Source organism: Perca fluviatilis, chromosome 1 (assembly GCF_010015445.1).
Source record: "Perca fluviatilis chromosome 1, GENO_Pfluv_1.0, whole genome shotgun sequence".
Lineage (NCBI taxonomy): Eukaryota > Metazoa > Chordata > Actinopteri > Perciformes > Percidae > Perca > Perca fluviatilis.
The window spans coordinates 17,766,716-17,791,696 of record NC_053112.1 but is presented as its reverse complement, the minus strand read 5'-3'; the positions used below and the strand labels follow the sequence as shown (position 1 = coordinate 17,791,696).

Sequence of the window (24,981 nt, the reverse complement as noted above, 5' to 3'; positions counted from 1 at the left end):
ATATCTGAATAAAGGGGTGTGTGTGTGTGTGTGTGTGTGTGTGTGTGTGTGTGTGTGTGTGTGTGTGTGTGTGTGTGTGTGTGTGTGTGTGTGTGTGTGTGTGTGTGTATAATCTTGAAGATTTTCCTTTAAATGTCTGTTAAAGGGGCGCTATGCAGTTTTGGCAATTTTTTTGCTGGTTCGCCGGTCAGCCTGAAAACTGCCAACTATTTTTCTAAGTTTCTCTGCGTTTGCAGTCACTGATCTCTTCATGGTAGGACATTGTAAAGTTGTCAGTGCTGCGAGCTGAATGAGTGATGTTCTTCCCCTTTTTTTCAAGCTGCTCTTGAGCAAGGCACTCAACCTTCCAACAGATCCAGTGAAGCTGCTCAGTTGGCCCCCATGGGTAAATACAGTTTTTTTTGTAAAAAGTGTGTGTGCGAACAATGAGTAAATGAAGGCCATGAAGATTGTAACCAGAGATGCAGGAATGTGTGTGTGGCTCTGCGAGGAAGCAGTGTGTGGACAGACGGAGCGTTCCTTCTGTCAGGCCGCTTGAGAGGAGCCAGGTGACGGCAGGGGGGTAAGGGGAGCAGGTCAGAGGCTCTGCTGCTCTGTAAATACTTCACATGGTGAAGGAGCACATGAGGTCAAACAGCAAATCGGCAGCTCAGACTTCCTTTGCTGTGGTGACAGGATTAGACTAAGGTCAGACTCCCTCTGCAGCTCCCAGCTCTTTGGACTTCAGTCGTGTTTATGGTTGCATGTTTTTAAAATCCAGTCACTGGAGGGAAATGTGTTGGTGGTACAGTGATACCGTTGTGATTTGCTTTATGCAGAGTCAGAGGGGAAGTGTAGAAAATCAACCGTGGGGTCATTCAGTACAGGGATTGTTAGCACACCTGAGCTAGTAAAGTTGTCCTTCAGTCCATATTATTATTTTTTTAGTGGCACACATAGTAATCGTGTCATTGATTGAATTGCAGTAATGTACACTTGATGCATTTAAACAACATCCTTTTGGGTACCACTTTCGAAGATATCACATTTTATGATGGATTTATAAAAGAGTAATGGCTTTATTAATGGTTAATAAATTGTGTGTGTGTGTGTGGGGGGGTGGGGGGGGGGTTGGGGGGGATTAGTGATAGAGTTAGGTTATGGTTAGGGTAAGGGTTAAGTTTAGACATTTAGTTGTGATGGTTAAGGTTAGGGTAAGGGGCTAGGGAATGCATTATGTCAATGACGGGTCCCCACAAAGATAGTGCCACAAACTTGTGTGTGTGTGTGTGTGTGTGTGTGTGTGTGTGTGTGTGTGTGTGTGTGTGTGTGTGTGTGTGTGTGTGTGTGTGTGTGTGTGTGTGTGTGTGTGTGTGTGTGTGTGTGTGTGTGTGTCTGTGTGTGTGTTGCCATTAACTGCCAGCTTGTGACAAATCTCTTTTGCTGGTGTTCATCCTTTATGTGGTAGTGAAGCAGTATGACATGTTGGTAATCCATTTAAACGCTAAAGATTTATAGTTTGGTCCATTAACTCCAAGGGATTTAACCCAAATGTTGACCTAATTGCTTAAAACGTATCTATAACGCATTAGGAAATGGTTCATTAAATATGAATAAAGTAATTCTAAACCCTTGATAAATGGTTCCCTGTTAGAAAGTGGTACCTAATTTGACTCTGTAATTCCGTTTCCATTTATTCAGTTAAGTTTAAATGGCTTCTTGAATGAGTAGCTACAACTGCACTCTAGTAATATTGAAATTTTCCATTTCCACAGAGACAGAATGAAAGTTGGTTTGTGAGGGGAGTGGAGATGGCTGCGAGTCTGTGTTTCGGTATTTCTCGAAATGCGTTACATAGCTCTGGCTGTGTGGGGGAATGTGACGAGTCAGTAATATGCTTGCAGTTCCGACTGTTTTCTCACGGGAAAACCGCCCGAGAACCAAACAGGCGTTTAGAGCACATGTGTGACTTCTTGTTACGTCAGGGCCTTTCTTTTTCCAAGGAGGTCGACCAATGAAAGAACACAATAAGGATACATCAATATTAGTTATACTACCATTAAAATATGCTATGAAAGACAAGAGTCACACTTAAAGGTTATGTCGAAAAAAACATATTTCTACAATTAAATATCTTTAAAGTGTTAAAGAGTTTTTGCACACATTTGGTGGATGTTAGGGGAAGTCATTCTGTATGCTGCTGTTCCAGACCTGCATGCTGATCTAATTTTCACTGCGATAATATGATCCATCTGTTTAATAAAGCCAACATGCACACAACTCACACGGGTTTGTACTGGCATCTTAAGATTTGACGGACTACACGGAGCTGACATGCTGAAATTAGCCTATCCAAGAAAGCTTGGCAAAAAAAATGTGGACTTGGCTAAAAGGAATAAAACATTACTTAAAAGCAGGCAATTAGCTATTGTCTTTTGTGTTTGAATAGCATTATATTTGTGCATTTTGCAATTGTATACATCCATGGCCATTTGTGGGCCAAGAGTTTTTTTTTTGTTTAGTTTTTTTTTTTCTTTCTACGTTTAAAAACATGATGCTATTCCCTCACAACCAGTATCACGAGCTCTGGTGAATATATCAGTAGACTATATGTCCAATTTAATTTGTTTAAAAGTTCGATGGTATTGTTCATGCTAAAGTGAGAGCTCTGGGGCTTCTCTCTACACACATCTTTCAGGGGAATGTGTGGGAGTGGTTTGGAGCGAGCGCTCGCGTGTCACTCAAAGCAGAGTCAGCAGCTGGCACGCGCCCCCGGTGACGCGAAGCGGAGGGCAACAGAGCAAACGGTTTTTAAACAGTCTCTGGTCCTGCTGCGCGCGCTCACTGCTTCTTTTAAAAAACCTCTTGTCAAAATGTTTTTCTGCCACAGACGCGACCTCAGCCTCTACTGAACCCGCCATGTAGCGTGCGCGCGCGCCGAACGGAGCTCTGGGGGATATTTTACGGGATCTTGCGGTTCGGGAGCAGCAGAGCGCGCGGTGCTGGTCTGGTGTGCGGGATTCGGTGACCGCGGGGGCGGACAGGCCACCATGCACCGGCCGTGGGCTACGCATTGGATCACAGCTGTACTCCTGTGTCGGACGGTGGCACAGTACTCCAGCGACCAGTGTAGCTGGAGAGGAAGGTGAGGATGAAGCTGGGTAAAAATGACTTGTGGTCATCTCAGGAGCAAATTTCATACTCGATTTTAGCTAGCGATTGTTCTGTTATTATAGGCGACAAAACACACCTAGCACACAACTCAGTGAATGCCACCAGCATAAAAGTCCTAACTTATGAGGAAAAATAATTATTATTGTTTTGATCCTCCACTCTTATGTACTTTTGACTTTAATCCATGGAGATTACATTCTGGAAATGCAGGGGAGTCATGGAAGGAACTTCAGTCGTGTGTGAGAGGGAGGTTGTGTCTTTGAAGTGGCTCTGCTGTGCATACTTGGGCTTTAGAAGTAATCAGACGCAGGGATGTTTGATTAAGATTTAATGTAGTCCAGTGTTATTTGACCTTCCAGTAAATAACACTGGAAGGCCAGAGTCATATACGTGACTTTTATATTCTGCTGGAGATCCGCAATGGAAACCAGTAAAGGATGTTTTTAGCCTGTGAGCCGTTAGTTATGGGTACTACTCTGACACTTTGTGACTCAGATCTCAGTAATTCATATGAATATCTTGATTAAAATCGTTTACCACAATCACTCTTCTCAGAGAGGAAAATTACTCACGAGGACTACTAAAACCAATTATATGTGGACAGGAGGTGCTTTTTTTTATATAAAGTTTTCCATATAGTACATCTATAATATGCTCCCTTTAAGATTTTGGAAAAGTACTTAAGATTAGAGGAATGTCTCTGCTTCAGTTCCTATCTTAAGTAAATACAGCTATATGGCCCCTTTGATCACTCCTCCAAGTCCCCAAGTCATAAAATATGAAAGCCTGTGTTCCGCACTCTGTGTCGTAAAGTTCACTGGCATCAAGCTTCTAACAACCTAATGGCCCAATCAGTTCCTGGTGTTGAGGTAGCTTATGCACATCAGAGACAAGCAGCCACATCCGTCCAAAGTGAAAGATTTGTTGGCAGACAGCTGCACCAGAGTTGCAATTAATGAATGTTGCGATATCATTAAAAACCTTCCATATGTTTCTTTAACTCTGTTTCTCTAGCATGTCATTATAGATTGTTTTATTCGTTCACAGTCCCGAATCCCAAGGTTCCTTACTGTTGGTCATTTTGATGTTTTTAGGCGTTTTATCTTGTTCCTCACTCTGGATAAGAGAGTAAACTACATGCCTTATATGAAAGATGTCTTCTCATCTGCAGTGGTTTGAGCCATGAGTCTCATCGCAGAGATGTGGAGCAGGTCTACCTGCGCTGCTCTCAGGGGTCTCTGGAGTGGCTCTACCCCACAGGAGCCATCATTGTCAACCTGCGGCCAAACACAGAGCCCTCGTCACAGCACATGGCAGGTCTCCATGTGTGCATCAAACCCCACACTTACTCCCAGGTAGAGTATATACGACACCAGCATATTAAACACTGCAGCGTGATGGAATAGATGGAAAGGAGCTTACTGTACATGTGTCCCCCTCGCCGTCCGTGTTCAGGGTTCTCATGTGTTTCTGGAGCATAGCGGGGATCTGAGGATGCTGCTGGCAGAGAAGGACCAGGCTCAGAGCACAGTGCATTGTTTCAGCCTGGCAGAGGGAGCTCTCTTTGTGGAGGCTGTCCCTCAGATGGACATCAGCCGGAGGATCACAGCTTTCCAATATGAGCTGGTGTCCAGTCAGGGGCCCGGGGCACACATGTACCCATACTTGCACCCTGGTTTAGGTGAGAGAATGCATGCACCCATTCTTCAATATATGTTTTCTTACATGTAGGATAAAGAGATTTAAGTATTGAAGTATTGTACTTAACTTATACCACTATATTCCAGAGGTCAAGTATTGTACTTTGTATTCCATTACATTTATCTGACAGCATTTCTAGTTACTTTTCAGATAAAGATTTTACGCTCAAAACATATGATGAGTTTATAATGCGCTGGTATAGATTAAACTGCCACACAGTATGTGTGAAATAGTTCATATAAGCTCCACTTTGACCAACTACAGCATGAAAATACAGCTTACATATTAAGACATCAATAATAATGATTAAACTTATTAGGGGCCATTCTGCATAATGAGTACTTTTACGTTTGATATTTAAAGAACATTTTGTTGCTAATACTTATGTACTTTGATTCAAGTTAAATTATGAATGCAGGACTTTTACCTTTAACACTGAGGGCTAGATTTATCAAGCCGTTTGAGCCTGTTTCCAGGCGCATATATCGCAGTCTGCACTCAGCCATATCATAGCACAAGTACCGCTTTGCTACAACGCAATTTACGGTCTAGTGGGCGGGGAAAGACGCTGATTGCCTGATGGATGTCAGGGTTGATAAATACTACGCAAAATGTGGAAGCATAGCGTGCGCTATTACCGAACTCGCATAAACAGACGCAGCGCAAACTGCGCTAGTGTTAGTAAATCAGGCCCACAGTGTGGTATTGCTCCTTTCATGTAAGTAAATGATTTGAACACACCAACAAGCAAATGTTTCCACAACTGCTCAAGCTTACAACTTCATTATAACAAAAAGGACTAAAAGCATTGTAGAAAAGTCTAAGGCCCCGTCCACACGTACCAAAACGATCTTTTTTTTTACCCGTCTTCCCTGGATTCGTTTCAAGAAAAGTTGCATCCAAACGAATCCACTTGTAAATGACTCAACACGCTGTTTCTGCTACAGAAATTCACCAAAAACGGAGAAGAAGAGCATAGTCACTTCCACTTCCCATCATAACATGACTAGATTATAACGTTCTCTTAATACATCCGTGGACTATAATCACTTTCACCACTGCTCATTTTATAAAAGCTGCCGCAAGAAAACGTGTCTTTGTTTACATTGTATAATGTGCTGTTGGATTGCTTTTTATTTTGCATGATTGCAGCACCGGATAAGCGGACGAAGATGGATGCAGCGCGCTAGTAGCGCGCTAGTAGCGAGCTAACGTTAGCGCGCTAACGTTAGCTAGCTCTAACATCGGCAGTCAAACAAACATCAATGATCCATGAATGACGTTGGCTACATAACGTTAGCAATATATCTTGTGTAGAATCCAGAGGGAAGGGTCAGGGAGCAGAGACACAGTATTTAGATGAAGTGAGCTGGTTTGACCATGGAGATGGGATGTGCGCGCGCTTAACTGCGCGAGTTGTTGGCGTCAGCGGCTGTGGGAGAGGGTGTAAAAGAGGGGTGTGGCGATGACATCATCGATACGGATCCGTATTCACCATCCATACGAAGCCAAACGAGAGCCGTTTTCGGATTTTTTCACCCTGAGACCAGGTTTCAAAAAAGTGCGTTTTCAGGCAGTGCGTTTGCAGGATTCGTCTGGACGGTCGGCCCAAACGATGCAAAACATGTGCGTTTGCACAAAAAAACGTTTCCTTGTGGATGGCCCCTAAATATTCATGGCAATGGATTTTTTTTTTTGTGAAGTTGTTTTCAAACTTTTTTTTCTGTTTTTGTGTAAATTGATGTAATTAGTTTAAATGGTCTGTTAAACTCCTCATACCTGACATAGGCCGTCCTCTCACTGATATAAAGTGAAGGTGACAAAAGGCCACGTAAATGTTTCACCCCCGTTTCTTCATCTCTACATGCTGCTCCTCTCTGACACCCTGTCCTCCCCCACTTCCTCACTCCTATGTCTGAGTCAGACTTATGAAAACAAGCAGGCCAATCAAAAGGTCACGTTAGGGTCAAACACAAGGATCAGCCAATCGTCTCTAAAGTGTCAATCAAGAACAGGCCCCCCCCCCGCTCCCAAATCAGGGATTTTGGGTAGCCCACCAGTACGATTAAAGTGGTCTGGTAGAGTAAAGGGGACGGTGGGTGGAGAGGAGGGCTGGACTGCTCTCCTAATGAGACAGAATAAAAGCCTGTCCAAGCCTGTCTGTGTGTCTGGGCATTTTATAGCTGTTTTTATAGCTGACGGGGTCAAGGGGTAATTCTGTAATTACGTCTCTTCCCTCACCTGCTGTTCTCATTCAAATACTCTCTCGATGTCTCTTTCGACTCGTAAACACCCACCAATGCAGAGAAAAAGAGAGAACAGGAAACAGACACGAGGTGTAACAACTCTCAGGATGATTCAAAAGCTAACGAGGAAAGAAAGTGAATCCTGTAAGTAAGAACTTCTGTGGTTTCTAATGTTAAAGTATTTGTGTTTTCTTTTTTTCCTGTTTTCCATTTTAGTCACCTGTAAACCCTGTTCAGATGAAGAGGTCCTTATGGCTGTGTGTACCAGTGACTTTGGTAAATACGTACACACTAACGCACACGTCTCCATTGAAGGAGTAGTTTTACGCTTTGGAAAATACGCTTATTCTTGCCGAAGAGTTAGACGAGAAGATCGATACCACTCTCGCATCTGTGCGGTAAATATGAAGCTATAACCAGCAGCTTGTTAGCTTAGCTCATGATAAAGACTGGAAACAACTCGCCTGGCTCTGTCCCGAGGAAACAAAACCGCCCAACATGCAACTCTAAAGATCACTAATCAACACAATATATCTCGTTTGTTTAATGAAACCAAAGTGTAACAACAATATTCCATTTTGCAGGGGGTTATGTGCCAGACTATTTCTACTTTTTCCTTTGTCGATTTTCGGGACCAGTTGCCAGACAACCAGCAGAGACTTCAGGAAGTTACTGTTTTCAGTCTTTATACTAAAGCTAAGCTAACTGGTTCCAGCTACATATTTACCGTACAGACAAGAGAATGGTATCTTCTTGTCTAACTCTCGACAAGAAAGCAAATGTACTTTTAACAGTGGCCATTAGGGCAACAATTGGCAACAACAGGATAATGGAACATCTAATATTTCTACATTCCCAAATATTCTCTTGAGTCAGTTTTCTTTAAAGACATCATCATAATGTAATCTGAATGAGCTAAAACGTAGTATAACAGTTACACAAGTAGAGTTACACTGTCTTCGTTGCCCAACAGTAGCTATCTTAAGTTTGCTAACATTAGCATGTTATGTCCATTTTCTACAGTAAAACCGCCCCACGTTAATCCACACACTTTTATCTATCCTTGATTCATTGATGTAATGTCCTTCTCTTTATCTCTCCTGTTCCTGTCTCTCTAGCTGGCAGGGGCATCTTTCGAGGTGTGGCATCCGGTACTGTCGGCCACTCCCCTGTCGTGGTGACTCTGAGTCGGCTGTTTCGTCAGAAGAGCAGAGTGTTTGCTTGGGGTGGAGCCAGAGGGCGGGGTTGGGCTGGACGTATCAGTGTTCCCGCACAGTGCAGCGTGCATACTGGAGGGGATGAGTACCTTTTGACTGGCTCTGTCCATTTTGGCGAAGCCTGGCTTGGCTGCGCGCCTCGCTACAAGGACTTCCTGAAGCTGTACATCAGAGCACAGAAAGTGGAAACTAACCCCTGTGAAATAGACACAGATTGAGAGATCGCTTCATGGTTCTGGGTGAAACAGGGTGGAGTGCTACTCCAAAAAATGTCAGTGAGGAAGACGCAAAGAGGAACAGGCTAAGGCTTGGAACGTTATCTTTGACTCTGTCTGACAGATAAAGCATTATTACAGACCCCGCCCCCGGCCAGCATTCTTTTTAATGCTGTGCAATTTAGAGTTGCCTTGCAGCAGAAAGGCCTGTTGAACATTTTAGTAGCCAATCCCCATTTGACTGTACTTGTATATTGTGTGTGTAAATATGTTTGTGCATGAGTGAGACAGCGAATGATTGAATGATGAGCATAAATTCATTTTGTGCAGAACAGGTTAACGTTTTTATTCTCATGACGATACCGCTTGTGTGATCATTCTTGAAATGAATGTTTGCTTTGTAAAAAGCTTTCTGTAAAATGTAGGAGTCTTCTGACAGAAGTGTACAGTATGCAGCTCTGTGAGTCTTTATGTACCAAGTGTGTGAGTGTGTTTTTGCTAATGAGTTCAGAGGGTCTATATATTTACAAAAAAAATAAAAAGCAATCCTTTAGCTTCTCTTTCTGTTGAAAGGTATACATTTCATATTTCCATTCCTCCGTTTGTGAGTGAGCCTGTATGTCCTGATCTTGCATTATACTTTATTAACAAACCTGTCCCTATGCATCACTTGCTGTATGGCACACTGAGGCTGAGTGGGGTTGAGGTGCAGATAATTAAAAACAGATGGCAAGGGAAGTTGATAATAGGACCAAAAAAATGGTAACCGTTTCCAGTCTCTGCTGCAAACAAAAAGATATTATCCCCGAAAGTAAAAACCATTATGAGTGTGACTGTTATGACTGTGGAGCTTTGAGGAGCCACTGTTCTGGTTGGCATCCTCTTTGCCTGTGTGTGTGGGTGTGTGTGTATTTTCCAAGATAGCTAAGCGTGTCCTATTCAATAGCTAATCTTGTTTTTTTTTCCTTGAGTTTCATGAAAGCTGACTCCTGTGGCCTGAATTATCCTACAAGCTTAAATTATGAGCACAACTGAACTCAGACCGACATCCCACATTTATTTATTTTACTGAGGCATTTACAGCTGTCAAAATGAAAACTACTGTCAGATGTATGGATGTTTGAGACTAAGAGCTTGATGGGTGGAGAGACGAAAGAAGAGGCGGATGTGTGAATGACCTCAGTGTGCACCTCTCCCTCCGCCTGCTGTCAGCAGTTGTGTGTGTGTGATGCTTTCCCTCCTTACTCAGGAAGAGCAAGAATGGATGGAATGTCCCCTCCCACACACACACACACACACACACACACCTCCATCCCAAGAGTCAAACCATGTGTGGTGTACTACTGAGTAAAAAACAACCGTAAATGTTTTATGCCTGACAAGCATAATTTTTAGCAGGTGTTTTTGTCTCCAGTTTGTATTAATGCTACCACTAGCACAGGGAGTTAAAGTCAGACCGATTACGTAAAGAATGGTCAACATGGAAGCAGCAAAGGCTGAGATTTTACTGACTTTAAAGGTGTGTTCAGACAGAGCGCTTCCCATAATGCAACTAATTTGCAAATGTTATTAGACCCTCCCTGCCTGGTTAATATCTAACATCTTTCAAACTCCATGCGTCCAGTTTGTATCACAGGCTTTGTTAAAAAAAGAAAGAAAAAAAAGTGTAGCCGTAGATGTGGTCGTGAATTTGGTGAGGTAAAATGGTTTTCTCTTGTGCAAAATAAAGCTTTTGCAGATTGAATGAGAAAGAGAAGGCAGTAGATAAGACGTAGGGAGACATTAACACATAGCTTTAAGGTTTAAGATAGACCCTAAAGACTTGTGAGGGTCACCTATATATAACAGTCCCCTCTTCATACTGTGTGTGTGTGTGTGTGTGTGTGTGTGTGTGTGTGTGTGTGTGTGTGTGTGTGTGTGTGTGTGTGTGTGTGTGTGTGTGTGTGTGTGTGTGTGTGTGTGTGTGTGTGTGTGTGAGAGAGAGTCTTGGGTAGTTTGAGAAGACCACAACACACGCGTCCTGCGCGCTGCCGACATGCAAACAGGCCACACGGCAGAAACCCAACCCACCATAGCAGCACCCAACACCCCTTGGCAACCTAACCTGGCAACAGCTCAGCTTGCCTTGGCATCTTTGCTAATTCGGGACACACTTATCCCTCCGCACAGGGGTCTTAATGTTAACCTTTCGGTGTGAGAGTGTGTGAGATATGGAAACGGTTTGTGCTGCAGTATGGTAGAGGCACAGCTGAGTGGTCAGCTGGAGTCGAGGGAATGGCTGAGGTCAGGGAAAATATATGCATGCTTTCACCCACATATAGACCACCAATGGCACTTTATAATGCACTGGCCAGGGTGGGGTTGGTAGTTTTAAATGGTGGCACAATATTTTAGGTTGTAAGTATCTCTGGTTTCTACAGGGGGTCCAAAGTAAAAAAAAAAAAAAAATGATCAAGATGTCTTGACAGAGATTGATACACTCAATTAAGTTGACATATAAACATAAAATTAAAATAGATATTTTAATGGCAGATCAATTTTTATTGTATACTACTAGAATGACAACTATGTGCCACTGTAATAATTATTGTGTGTGTGTGTGTGTGTGTGTGTGTGTGTGTGTGTGTGTGTGTGTGTGTGTGTGTGTGTGTGTGTGTGTGTGTGTGTGTAGAGGGGGAGGAGGGGGGGGCAATTTCCCATAAACGGGAGTTTCAAAAACCTATTGTCTTCTTCACAAAGATGTTTGGTGAGACGTCACGTGAGTTATTTGGCCAATCACAATCACTGCCATTAGTTTTGAGGTAAGTGCTGTTATCTGCCAACTGTGATTTCCCTAACGTGTTAACATGTTTAACGTTAACATTATAATGGAAAGCAAGCTTGTCGGCTAGTCGGCTTGTCAGCTAAGATCAGCGAATTGTGTTATAGCCTATATACAATGTTAGTTCAATGTCAATGCTACCACGGCATCGGTATCTACCGGACCGAATAGCAAAGTGGATTCCGGTGCACTTCTCTTTGATGCTCCGAAACATAGAGGCAACCGAAACATCGCCGCATGTCACGCTGGTTAACACTACACTTAGCAGCAGGTAACGTTAGTTTACCGTTATCTAGCAGCTGGATTTTTAACACGGTTAAAATGCTGACCGCTAAACGGTGTAAAAGTTTGGTCACCTTTTTCAGCCCTTCTGAGTTTGCAGGTATGAAATATAAGTTTAGTTTTCAGTGCTACTGTAATTTCAGGAACACTATTTAAAAAAAAAAACAGATAAAAATCATCATTAGAGGTGCCATTTAATAATTGTAATCCATGATGGACATAACATTGTAAATGGATTTATAAAATTATATTTAAAGTTGACTTTTATTGCCACATTAATAAATTGAATAACACAATTTATATATGTATAAAGGAGTAACTTTACAAAACCATTGGCTGCGTGTTATGAAATATTAAAGAGAGTGTAATGAAAAATATGAATTTCCTTTGTCTCCTGCTTGGGGGTTAAAGAGGCACTCCACTGATTAGATCAGGTTACTCATTAAAAGGAGTCCTACTCAAGTATCGGCAGGTTTCTTGGAGAATGTGTGTTATTGACTTTTGTAGTTAATATTTGAATAAATCTGTTTTACGGTTGGTGTGATGTAATGATATATTAGTTAGTAGTTGATTTCAGAAATTAAAGGTGTACAACCCTAGAGAAGAGTGTTACTGCCACAAATAAGAATTAGTTAGTTATTTTAATATTAGTATATATTTGATTAATTAAAAAAAAAAAATTTTTTTTTATTAAAAATTAAAAAAAATTTTTAAAACGATATTTTTACCATTTTAATTTTTTTTTTTTTTTTTTTTTTTTTTTTTTTTTTTTTTTTTATTTATTTATGTGTACTATAATGCAGACTGATGTGTGCGGAATCTCTTTTATTTTGAAAGCGACATGCCTGTTATAGGAGTAAATGCTCAAAAAAGAACCAAGCGTCTCAAGCACCGTGAAAATTGTATCGGCCAACCAAGAAAATATATTGAATTATTTAATCACAGGGCATATTTCATATTATGAGTAATGTTAAATGTGGTGAACATTCATTAACTGTCCAATTGCACTCATGTACCATGTACCTTTATTAGTATATTGAGGTATGAGGTTGGATAAAGTGCCCCTTTGTGATTGAAATGATTGCACGTCTAATTTACTTTTGTGAATAACTATAAACTAAAGGGAACCGTTTGTACTTCATACAAATATTAAATCATACCCACCTAATTGGAGTGCAAGTGAATTTGTTTTCTTTGTACCCTCTTTTATAGATTCATAGCAGTTCATTGCAAGTTTGTACAAGACAGGAAATTCATTTGTGATAGTTCAAGGTTGATAAACATGTGATCTTAATGCAGAAGTGAAAGGGTTTGCATGGTATGCTGACACATAATGTGGGTGTAACATTTTCTATATTGGCAACATTGGTTTTGCAGTTTCTATTTCTTTGAAACTGTAATGCAATAAAATGAGGCGGTGGAGACTTCAAAACCTGCTGTTCACCCTGTGCAGTAAGTTCTTTCTTATTTCATTAGTAAATATATCTTTTTATTTTTCTAATTCAACATGGCAGATTACTACACCTTGATACTGGTGGTCTTTGCAATTTCATTATACAGCTATAACACAGCTAGCATTGATTTATGTCTACATGAAACAATAAAAATTATATCATAGACTTCTCATCACATTAAAATGCATGTTATATGTTCAGTGAAGCTGCCTAAGCCTAAAATGAAAAAAACAAACATGAAAAGTTGTAATGACGTCACGTTTCCAGGTTGTTGTTTTCATTTCATGTTGTCTTCTCTTTACAGTTGCTCTCAGCTGTGTGAGGAGTGCAGCAGAGTTAATCCGTGTGTCTGGGTATGAAGGGAGAGAAGTTCAAGTTTCTTGTCCCTATGGAGAGGGTTATGAGTCTTATGAGAAGTACCTGTGCAAGAATGACTGTGGGAGTGATGATGTTCTTATTAAGACGACAGAAGCAAAAAAGAACAGATACTCCATCCATGATGACGAACAGAATCGGGTCTTTACTGTGACCATCTCTGATTTGAGGCGTACGGATGCTGGGAAATACTGGTGTGGGGTGACCAGAACTGGAAAGGATCTCTACACTGAAGTCATGCTGGAAGTAGGAAGAGGTACGCCTCATTGCTAAATAGTAAAAAATGTATTATTGCATTACTTAGCTAGACCTTATTGTTGTTTAGTTACTAAGAGTTGTCACCATGTATTATGGCAGAACAAACAATTGGACACATTTACAGTAGTGGACTGTGGCAAAGTACAATTACCTAAGTACTGTACATTTAGAATTTTCAAGGTACTTATAATTTACTTGAGTATTTCCATTTTCTCGTACTTTACTCTTCTACTTAATTTCACTTCAGAGGCAAATATATTACTTTTGCTCTACTATATTTATCTGACAGAATGAGTTACTTTATTTTCATTTTTGTATACAAAACATAACAAAACATATGACATTCTATAAAATTGATTCAGGGTTTTAGTAATTTTGAGTAAATACAATATTTTTCAATAGCTCCATATTAACCACCTATGCTGCTTACACCTACATGAGAGGGGCAGTTCTGCCTTCATAATGAGCACTTTTACTTTTGATGCTTTCACTATGTTTAGCGAACCAGAGCTACCTTTCCATTTTACTTTAATACATTTTTTATAGCCAATACTTTTACATTGTGATATTACTTCTTTGACTCAAGTAAAACATCTGAATACTTATGTCTGTGCTGCTAAGAGTCTGTGATTTTGTTCATTTTACTGACAGACAGCTGCTGTGATCATTCCACCAAAGTCCAACGTTATGAGGAGAGTTCAGTGTCCTTCAGTTGTCCGTATGAGTCTGAGTACCAGAACAGCCTCAAGTACATCTGCAGAGGAAACCAGCCCTCCACATGTCTGCAGCACGCACTAATCTCCTCTGACACCAAACAAAAGGGACAGTTCACACTTACAGATGACATGGAATCCAGGAAATTCACAGTGACCATTACCAGTTTGACCCAAAACAATTCTGGGTCGTACCTTTGTGGTGTCCATGGAAACACTGGCCTGGATGTTTTCTCTGCTTTTGAGCTAGAAGTCAAAGGTAAAAGATCTACCTCATCATATTGTAGTAAACAGTTATTTTCACAGAATGTAAATGAGCTAGAATACACTTTCTGTAAATAGGTATTGAGAAAAAATTACAAAAGGTTTAAGAAACAAAGGTTTGATTTGACTCTTGGATGATTTGTCAAAATGTAACAAACAGTTAAAAGGAAAGCGGAAAAATTTCTATTCTGAGCTGAATACAGGCTGCAATGTTGGCTGATCTTCTTTCTGTTTGACAGAGTGGTGCTGTGTGATGTCACACAAACTGAGCGGCTTTGTGGGACGCCCAGTAACTATGCAGTGTCCCTATCCACCACATCACAAGGATAACAGGAAGTTCCTCTGTAAGGGAGATCACCGCAAAAACTGTAAAGACATGATGACGAGTCAAAGCAGGTTCATGCTGCAAGAAGATGTTGCATCCAGCTCTTTCTCAGTGACGATCACAGAGCTGAAAGCAGGGGATGCTGGGACATACTGGTGTGGTTCAGACTCACAGTGGAGTGCTGGTAATTACACCAAGATTCAGCTGTCACTAGGTAAGATATTGAAGAGTAAGAGAGACGGAGAACACAGCTCAATATATGACAGTGAAAATGACTCTAGCTGTAAGTTCTATCGAGGTTTGAGCTCCGCTTCATAAACTTGGTTCAGCTTAGGTATGCATCATGACACTATGGCATAATGGATTTAATCCCTCCTCCTTCCTTCTTGATTCCTGAAACTATAGACTATCAAATAATAGCAAACTTTATAGCCTTAAGCTTTTATATTCCATCAAAGAAAGGGTATATAGTCTTTTAAACATAGTTTGATGACTCAAAGCCTGATTTGCAGAGTGTGTAGTTCGCAGGTGTAATCTTTACATAGTTTACCACCATGTCAGCATGCTAATATTCACTAATTAACACTAAACATAAAATATGCTGCTTAAGTTTTGCAGTTATTTGGTCATACAATAAAGGATAATTGGAAAATTATACCTATTAATGGCACTGGATGAAAAGTCAGGGGTTTGCATTATTGAATTTTTATTCTCTGGGGAATATTAATCTCTATAGAAGAAAAAATGTAATCGTGATCCTTCCAACAGTTGTTGAGACAACCTCAAGGTGGGGAAGTTTCAGAAACAAACCTTTAATTTTACACTTTTTTGATTTGTCAAAATATATCAAATCCGTGAGCTACTCTGAGCTGAATGAATGTCTTTCTGTTGGTCTGTTTTTGACTTTCTTTGCCAACAAGAGATTTTCTTACACAAACTGCTTCTCTTTGAACTGAAAGTGTGATATATATACAGCATGTATTTCACATATGTAATATTAATGTTTATCACCATAGTTTAGCATGTCAGCAGGCTAATATCCGTTAATTAGCACTGACCATGAAATACGCTGAGGGACTCTGGAATCGGGAATTTGTTTTGCTAGAATCTGGAAAAATTGGACTTAATGATTAAGCTTGATGAAAAGTCAGGAGATAACATTATTATACACATACATTGTTTCCTCTGGGGAACATCAATGTCTTTATAAAAATGTATAGTGATCCTTCCAACAGTTGTTGAGACAAATTAAAGGTGGGCTGGAGGAAAAGTCAGGGAGATCACTAAAATCATTAGAATACATCATCTGAGAACCTGTATAGTTTGTGGTTTGTGCCAATCCATGCAGTAGTTTTTCATCCTCTGCTTGGGGAAAGTGAACATATGTACCAAGTTTCATGTCAATTTCCTTTTGTTGAGATATTTCACTTTGGACCATTTCACTTTGGACCAACTGACTGACAAACATTGCTATCCCCAGAGCCCCACTGCTACTAAAAGTAAGAATATATCCCAAGTGTAATAAGAACCTTTCTCTAACAGACTTTCAGCAGACCAGCACTGTGATGTCTACTATCAATGTGGTTCCTACCTTCACTGTGGTGGAACCTGTCAGATCACAAGCAACACCTATCCCTGGAAAAGAGATCAAAGGTGTGTGTGTGTGTGTGTGTGTGTGTGCATGCGTGCGTGCGTGCGTGCGTAGGTCATGTGCGTGTGCGTGTGTGTGGCTGTGTGTTTTCAGGAAGTGTATATTTTTACTCTGTTCTTTTTTTTTCCCCCAGATGCAACACTCTTTTACTCTGTGGTTTTCATTGTGCCCGCTCTGCTGCTCATACTGACATTTGCCCTGGTCATAATTTATAAATACAAATGTTACAAAGTGCGAGGTATGTTTCAACAAATGTATACACAGAACCGTGCACACAGACATACACATACACATATGCATGCACACAACTTGTTTAACCAGTTCTTATGCTGTGTGTTTTCAAGGAGCTGGAGGCAACATGAACAGAAACAAAACCAAGACAGCAGAAACAGAGGAAGTGATAAGTGTATCGGATGTAAGAAAACTAAAATTTAATAAAGTCTTGCTAATAGACACAAGAGGCTACAATATTCATTATGGTCCACATTAGAAACGTGTGGGACACAAAAAAGTAATGATTTGTTCTATTAGTGGGGCTCAATATGTAAAGTTAGTTTTTAGGGTGGGAAAGAAGTGGGATCATCAAAATCAAAAGGTGTATGTCCAAAAAAAAAAAATTACTCATTGTGTCTAAATAGTACACATGATAGTCTAATGATCTGACTATCTTAATACTGCTTAGACAAAATTGGCTCATGGGGTTGGTTGAGAAAAGATCGGGATCTAAAACTGAAGGGGTTCATCCTCTTGAGAGCATGAACGTGCTCTGAGAATTTGAGGATAATATGCCCATTAGATTTTGATATTTTTTGGGGCGCAAGTGGACATTCTGGCCGCATGACGGCATCAGAAGAAAGGTCAGGATGTGAAAATCATTTCTCTGGTTGTCATTTACAGGAAAATGAATACCCAAAATTATTAGTAATCATTTGGCCAATGAAAATTCACACCAAATTCCATAACAATCTGACCTTTAAATGGAAGTGTGTTTTGCTCTGAAACAAGTAACCTATTGAGCCAAAGCAATGACCAGCTTGCTGATTATTCAGCCATTTTCATGTGCATATTTTTTTTACTTTAATCTGAGTAACCTCACCCTCTTTTCTGTTTATTTTTGCTGATTCTCTTTTAGATTTATCAAAATCAAGACGTAGTGTACTCAAAGCAGCGGACCTCCGAACCACAGAGCGCCTGTCAACACCACGATGACGCAGGTGAAGCCGAACAAGATTCTGTGTACCAAAACGACACCACAACAGATGATATCTACTGTAATCAAATTTCCATTATAGCCAATAGGAGATGAACAGCATGCACATGTGTGATCAAACCTTGCATTTTCGGGTCACATCTGTACCCAAATGATCCTGTTTGTATCTCAATTAACAGTTGACCAGCAAATATTCACGTACCGCTATGGTCCAACCTTTCCATTGTCTTACTGAAAACTACAGTAACATAATTATTTGTACAGATTTGTTTTATAATTACCATCAGTTATATTAAGTACTTATTGTCATTGCTTATTTAATTTCTTCAACTTAGATTTTACATTTTAGCTTTTACTTTTATATTCATTATGATTGCTTATTGTTAATATAACTGTTGCACAACTGCAATATAAGAATTGTAGGCATGATAACCAGTTCACCTACAAGGTAAATACCCCAAATGTAAGTTACCTTCATGAATGCACCTTTACTTAAAGTGAATAAATAAACAAAATGAAACAACTGACCACTATTGGTTTTTTTTGCACTCTATAAATAGGATATAAAAACAACATCGACACATAGTTCCAAACATTTGATGAACTGAAATATTTAAGTGAGTCATTGTAGTAAATTAGAGCATGACACTATATTTCCAGTAATATTCACAGAGAGACAACCCAGTCTCACGGCAGTTCGTGAAATGTTCACCTAATTTAATCACCTAATTTAATCTATTGATTCGTATACAAGGACACGTTTATCTCTTTTTTTTGTGATGGTCAGCACGTTTTTTAAACTAATGTATTTCAATGGGAAGCATCTTTCGTGATCACAGCGCGATTCTTTCTGCCAGTCTGGCTGCGGCAGATTGGTATTTTTAGCCCTATAACCGCTGTTTTAATCAATGTTTTTAGTTTTTTTTAATAAACAGAATTTGACACTCACTTGATCTTACTGACAACCTGAGCTGTAGTTTTCTTCAGATTAACTCACAGATCAAGTCCATTTCCTATTACTAAACTCACAGTCAAACACTTCTGGTTAGTGTGTGTCACAGTGAGCCCTCTGCTGGTGCTGTTTGATTGTTACACTGAATTTACTATTAGACTTGATCCTACAGATGGAAGAACCAATCGGCAATATATTCCAGATTGCATAGCCCATCAATAACTATTTATCAGTCCATACATGCTGTTGACTTCATCTGTATTAATATTAGAATTTGAGAAAGAGAATTTCCCTTTGATGGTTGGTGGTTGAAGAGAATTTCCCTTTTTATCACTGCAGGATGTAGTACACCAAATAATAATGTATAGGCATATTAGTAAGAACAAATGCAAATTGTCATTTAGAGAATACATTATTTGAAGTAGTTAGGTTTCACCCTGTGATTGACTGCCGACCTGTCCAGGGTGTACCCCGCCTCTTGCCCAATGTCCACTGATGCCTTTATGGCCGTTTTTGACTTTCTTTGCCAACAAGATATTGCCTTAGACAAACTGTTTCTCTTTTTAGTAAATACATGTTTGCTTGATATTTTTAATCTAGTTGCATGTTTAAGACATTTTTCAACAACATTTGAAAGTAGTTGAAAAGTGGCAAAACAAACCTTAGGAGATGCAAATTGTAAAATATAAAATCATATTTAGAAAGTAATCACGGGGCGACCTCTAGCTCACTCAGTAAGAGCGTGCGCCCCATGTAGGCTGAGTCCTTTGCAGCGCCCTGGGTTGGGATACGACCCTGCGGCCCTTTGCTGTGTGTCATCCCCCATCTCTCTCCCACCTTTCATGTCTATCCACTGTCAATATAAAATAAAGGGAAAAGCCCAAAAAAAATAATCTTGAAAAAAAAAAAAAATGAAATGAAAGAATAGAACAAATGAACAATTTAAGTTAAAAAAGAAATCATGGAATCAATTTATAAACCAAAATGTATTCTACATTTTCTCATCAAAGTAGCCCCCTTTGGCAGATATAACAGCTGAACACACTCCTGGCATTCTTTCTACAATGGAAATCAAATATTCTTCAGAAAGTTCTTCCCAACTCTGTTGCAGAAGTTCCCATAAATGTGTGGCACTTGTAGGTTGCTTTGCTTTCACTTTTCTGTCCAGTTCATCCCAAACCAGCTCAATGGGGTTTAAGTCTGGTGACTGTGCTGGCCACTCCTTGTTTTTAAGCTTACCATCTTGTTCTTTTTTGCTAAGGTAGTTCTGGCATAGCTTGGACTTATGTTTTGGGTCATTATCTTGCTGTAGGATGAACCCCTGACCAACTAGGCGCATACCAGAGGGTACTGCATGGCGCTTCAGGGTGCCTTTCACTCTGTACAAATCACCGACCCTGGATCCAGCAAAACAGCCCCAGACCATCACGCTTCCTCCTCCATGTTTGACAGTTGATGTCACACACTGAGGAACCATCCTTTCGCCTACTCGACGACGTACAAAAATCCTGCGTTATGAACCGAAGATTTCAAATTTTGATTCATCAGTCCATAGCATCTTCTTCTAGTCTTCAGTAGTCCAGTGACAATGTTTCTTGGCCCAGGCAAGCCTCTTTTTCTTATTCTGACGTCTTAGAAATGGCTTTCTTGCTGCAACTCGACCTATCAAACCTGCAGCTCGAAGTCTTCTCTTTACAGTTGAAACTGAGACTTGCTTATTACGACCACTATTAAGCTGTGCTTGAAGCTAGTCCTGTGAGCCGCCTATCACGCAAGCTGTTGACAATCAGAAACTTGTCTTCTGATTCTGTTGTGGCTTTGGGTCTGCCAGACCTCTTCCTGTCAGAGTTTCCCCCAGTTTCTAAGTGCCTTTTGAGGGTGAAGAATACTGTACTCACTGACACTTTGACTTTCTTTGCAATTTCTCTGTAGGAAAGAACAACATTCTTAAGTGTTATTGAAGAAACTCTTATTCACTGATGGTGTTGGTTCACTGAACATCTGATGTGGTGTGCACATTCAAACACAGGATCCAGTGCCGTTCCAAGGTTTTATTTTTGTCAAGGCAGGGAAAGATTTACATTGGTTGCAGGTGAATAATGGATGGATGGATGCATGGATGAATGGATGAATGGATGTTTTTGTCTAAACAAATAAGCACATAAAGGAAATGTCACAGATCTAAACAGCCTTGAACAATCAATCATTACTAATTAGGTTGGATTCAGCTTGACTTACATCAGTAATGCATCCACAGTCTGCACTGCATCCACAATCTGTACTACGGTTTTCTCTTAACGTTAAGCAGGATGTCACCCTGAAATCTAGCATAAATCAGACAAGATACATTCAACTTCAAGGCATAACATTCAATGTGACCAAATAGTAAGTGTTATACAATGAAAAGGTCCATCAAACTCACATCACTCCTCTCTTTGTTCTGCCTGGTTTGTTTGGAGGGAAAAGAGGGCCACAGGCCTGAAGGGCGGAGTTATATAAGTTTGGAAACTTGATATTTAACCGTTATGATGGTCTGTCTCTTTTCCATTGTTAATTGCCTTTTTCCCATCATTTTTAAGGCAACACACTACTTTCTGCAGTACAATAATGTTCATATAATGCTAACGAGCGTATGGTACCACAGTGTATTCCAACAATACTTTTATACAAACAGAGGGGGTTGTAAGTAATCCAGACAAGTTGGAACACCTGTGGGAATTGGTAGCACCAACTTTCGAAGCTTGATCAACCTCCATTGCTGTAGAACAGCTTTACATTGTTAAGCCATTTCTTGTTCCCTGAAAAAGGCCTTTTTGTAAAATTCTGAAATGTACATGTACATGTACTGAGGTGTTCTAAAACTTTTGACCGGTAGTGTATGTAATAGGGGGTCCCTGTTTCGCTCTTTCAGTTAAGGGGTTCTAGGCTTAAAAAAGTGTTGAAGACCCTGTGCACTAGGCACACATGGATTAAGGATTCATCGGAAAAGGGCTGGGGTGGACAGGGAGAAAAAGACCCAAGGCAGGCAGCAGGAGAACATTCCAACTGAAATGAACACCTCTGTTGAAGTGTTAAATTTGTTAATGATAATAGGAGACGAGACAACACAGCCATCATTAAACGCTGACGATATCAACATGCAATACTGTGTTATCCTGCATAACGGGCAGGATTGGTAAGGCACTGCATGAGTCCATGAGGCAAATGTCTAATTATATCACATTATAATTGTGATATTTTATGATTAAATTCTCAATTTGCAATGTTATCTGTCAGGTAAATGTAGTACAATGTCTTCCTCTGATGTTGAAGTACACTGTAAGTCAGTAGTAGGCTATCCTTCTGTAAGTCATTTTGGGGTAGATTTTGGTTCTGGAGAATTCTACAAGCAGCAATACCACAGACCAAGCAATTGGTCCGTTCCAAACAGGCACATTTTGATCGGGCACTGTACTAGTTTAGACAATAATTATTACACGTTTTCTGAACTTTAATGTTTAATTTTGCAAATTAGGCATTGTCTAATTAAATATGTGCTAATTTGCCTAAATAATGCTGTTTCAAATGTGAAGCAAAATCTTTTGAAATCTTTTATAATCTGTAGTCCAGTATTGAGTGAGAACCCCGTAACCAGCAGCCATGAACCAGGCTGCAATGTAAAAGGCACACGGTCAATTTGCATCCACTAAAAGTGCTGGTTTTGCCACTGAAGGGCTCAGATTATTATTCTAATTAATTAAGTGTCTGACAACATTATGGAAAGGATCCCCACAGAGATAGACGTTTTTGTTAAAGAGTAAGATCCTTTTCGTTGAACATAAAACAGCCCCAAAATCACTATCACCAAACCCACCAGAATCCATGTATGTAAATTTCCTGATAATAGTCAGAATTTCTGTTGCAATTTGTGGGAGATTCACCTCTTTTTTTCTCACTAAATGCTTGTACTCCTATGCAGCATGTGTGCGTGCGAGTGTGTCTTGCTGTTATACAAGCCACAGCTAACCTCGTGACAGGGTTTGCAGGGTGTAAGAAACCTTTCCAATGATTGTTGATGTGAAATAGTTCATTGCAAAGTTTTCTGACACATTGTGGGTGTGACATTTACCCATATGATATTTTCAACACGTTATAAACTGCTGTTTGACACAAACAGTTCACACATTCACACAGTTTTCAACCCCATATGCTGTAGTTTATGTTTCTTTGCAATTGCATAAAGATGTTGAGCCTTAAAAACCTGCTGTTCATCCACTGCAATAAGTTTATTTGTTTTATGAAAATCATTTAAATGCTAATACAAGTGGTCGAGATTGCCTTGACTTGGCAATTCTCTATTATGATTAATTTCATTAACACAACTGGTGTTAATGTCTACATGTAAAAATAACAATAACAAACTTGCTATGAGAATGAAATGTAACTTATCTTATAAGTCAAACTCAAAAATAGTGAAAATCATCATGAATATAGACAACAGATGTGCTCCAACCATTAAACAAACATATCTGTGCACTCGGTTTAACTTAAAACAACTGCAAGATATATTACATAAAGATCTTTTTCAGCACTGTTTTTCATTTTATGTTGTCTTCTCTTTGCAGGTATCCTAAGCTGTGTGAAGAGTGCAGCAGGGTTAATCCGTGTGTCTGGGTATGAAGGGAGAGAAGTTCAAGTTTCTTGACCCTATGGAGAGGGTTATGAGTCTTATGAGAAGTACCTGTGCAAGAATGACTGTGAGAATGATGATGATGTTCTTATTACGACGACAGAAGCAAAGAAGAACAGATACTCCATCCATGATGACAGACAGGTATTTACTGTGACCATCTCTGATTTGAGGCGTATGGATGCTGGGAAATACCTGTGTGGGATTACCAGAACTGGTTATGATACCTACCCTGCGGAAGTAAACCTGGAAGTAAAACAAGGTAGGTGAATACATTAATAAACCCCAGTGCTGAATTTCCACATCGTCAAGTAACGTTAATTATTTCATGACTCATCTAGACCTTCTTCTTTAGTTGCTACAGGTTGTCACGATAATGTGTTCTGGGTATGACGCCAGAACATTAAACAATTGACACATTTACAGTGGTGGAATATGACTAAGCACAATTACTGAAGTACAGTTTTTGAGGTACTTATACGTTACTTGAAGATTTTCATTTTCTCCTACTTTACACTTTACACTTCTACTTTACTTCAGAAACACTTATTGTACTTGTTTCCACATAAATCAGCTATGCTGCTCCTACACCTACATGAGAGGGGTAGGTCTGCCTGCATAATGAGCACTTTTACTTTTGATGCTTTCACTACGTTTAGCGAACCAGAGCTACCTTTCCATTTTACTTTAATACATTTTTTATAGCCAATACTTTTTCATTGTGATATTACTTCTTTAACTAGAGTAAAACATCTGAATTCTCATATCTGTGCTTCTAACAGTCTGTGATTTTGTTCATTTTACTGACAGACAGCTGCTGTGATCATTCCACCAAAGTCCAACGTTATGAGGAGAGTTCAGTGTCCTTCAGTTGTCCGTATGAGTCTGAGTACCAGAACAGCCTCAAGTACATCTGCAGAGGAAACCAGCCCTCCACATGTCTGCAGCACGCACTAATCTCCTCTGACAACAAACAAAAGGGACAGTTCACACTTACAGATGACATGGCATCCAGGAAATTCACAGTGACCATTACCAGTTTGACCCAAAACAATTCTTGGTCGTACCTTTGTGGTGTCCATGGAAACACTGGCCTGGATGTTTTCTCTGCTTTTGAGCTAGAAGTCAAAGGTAAAAGATCTACCTCATCATATTGTAGTAAACTGTTATTTTCCACAGAATGTAAATCAGCCCAAAAACACGTTTCTGTAAAATTGATATTAAGAAAAAATGACAAAAGGTTTCAGAAGCAAACCTTTTATTTATGATTTGTCAACATATATCAAACAAGTTGAAAGAAAGCTGAATCATGTGATCCATTTCTAATCTAAGCTTAATACAGGCTGCAATGTTGGCTGAACGTATTCCCTTTGAACTGAAAGCTTGATTTGTAGAACATGTAGTTAGGCGTAATGTTTACATTGTTTGCCACCATAGTTTAGCATGCTAACATGCTAATATTCGCTAATAAACTC

General features: G+C 39.8%; 3 protein-coding genes across 4 annotated transcripts; all 3 read left to right on the top strand.

Moving 5' to 3' along the window:
- Window positions 1–2,716: 2,716 nt before the first annotated feature.
- On the top strand, window positions 2,717–9,108 carry LOC120563097 (meteorin-like protein). Its single transcript, XM_039807194.1, has 5 exons — window positions 2,717–3,124; window positions 4,325–4,508; window positions 4,609–4,834; window positions 7,317–7,376; window positions 8,219–9,108. Exons 1-5 carry the CDS (start codon window positions 3,030–3,032, stop codon window positions 8,533–8,535), a joined length of 882 nt encoding a protein of 293 aa, XP_039663128.1. The 5' UTR covers window positions 2,717–3,029; the 3' UTR covers window positions 8,536–9,108.
- Window positions 9,109–12,419: 3,311 nt separating this feature from the next.
- LOC120560193 (polymeric immunoglobulin receptor-like) lies at window positions 12,420–18,413 on the top strand. Of its 2 annotated transcripts, XM_039802441.1 has the most exons (8): window positions 12,420–13,087; window positions 13,394–13,720; window positions 14,374–14,694; window positions 14,939–15,238; window positions 16,567–16,677; window positions 16,809–16,913; window positions 17,020–17,090; window positions 17,808–18,413. In XM_039802441.1, exons 1-8 carry the CDS (start codon window positions 13,045–13,047, stop codon window positions 17,979–17,981), a joined length of 1,452 nt encoding a protein of 483 aa, XP_039658375.1. In that variant the 5' UTR covers window positions 12,420–13,044; the 3' UTR covers window positions 17,982–18,413. The 2 variants fall into 2 exon arrangements, with proteins under 2 accessions (XP_039658375.1, XP_039658385.1); XM_039802451.1 differs by lacking the exon at window positions 14,939–15,238.
- A 5,108-nt stretch (window positions 18,414–23,521) lies between these two features.
- On the top strand, window positions 23,522–24,774 carry LOC120560200 (polymeric immunoglobulin receptor-like; the record flags this gene model as incomplete). Its single annotated transcript, XM_039802464.1, has 2 exons — window positions 23,522–23,768; window positions 24,317–24,774. Coding segments are annotated over 2 exons (705 nt in total), but the record flags the coding sequence as incomplete, so codon positions are not given.
- Window positions 24,775–24,981: the final 207 nt, after the last annotated feature.

Bases quoted from the DNA above. Each gene is read 5' to 3' on its own strand.
- LOC120560193 (XM_039802441.1), top strand. From the start codon at position 13,045: ATGAGGCGGTGGAGACTTCAAAACCTGCTGTTCACCCTGTGCA. The intron at 15,239-16,566 runs GTAAGATATTGA...TTTCTCTAACAG, and splicing joins CAAGATTCAGCTGTCACTAG to ACTTTCAGCAGACCAGCACT. The intron at 16,678-16,808 runs GTGTGTGTGTGT...TTTTTCCCCCAG, and splicing joins CCCTGGAAAAGAGATCAAAG to ATGCAACACTCTTTTACTCT.
- LOC120563097 (XM_039807194.1), top strand. From the start codon at position 3,030: ATGCACCGGCCGTGGGCTACGCATTGGATCACAGCTGTACTCCTGTGT. The intron at 4,509-4,608 runs GTAGAGTATATA...GTCCGTGTTCAG, and splicing joins AACCCCACACTTACTCCCAG to GGTTCTCATGTGTTTCTGGA. The intron at 7,377-8,218 runs GTAAATACGTAC...CTGTCTCTCTAG, and splicing joins TGTGTGTACCAGTGACTTTG to CTGGCAGGGGCATCTTTCGA.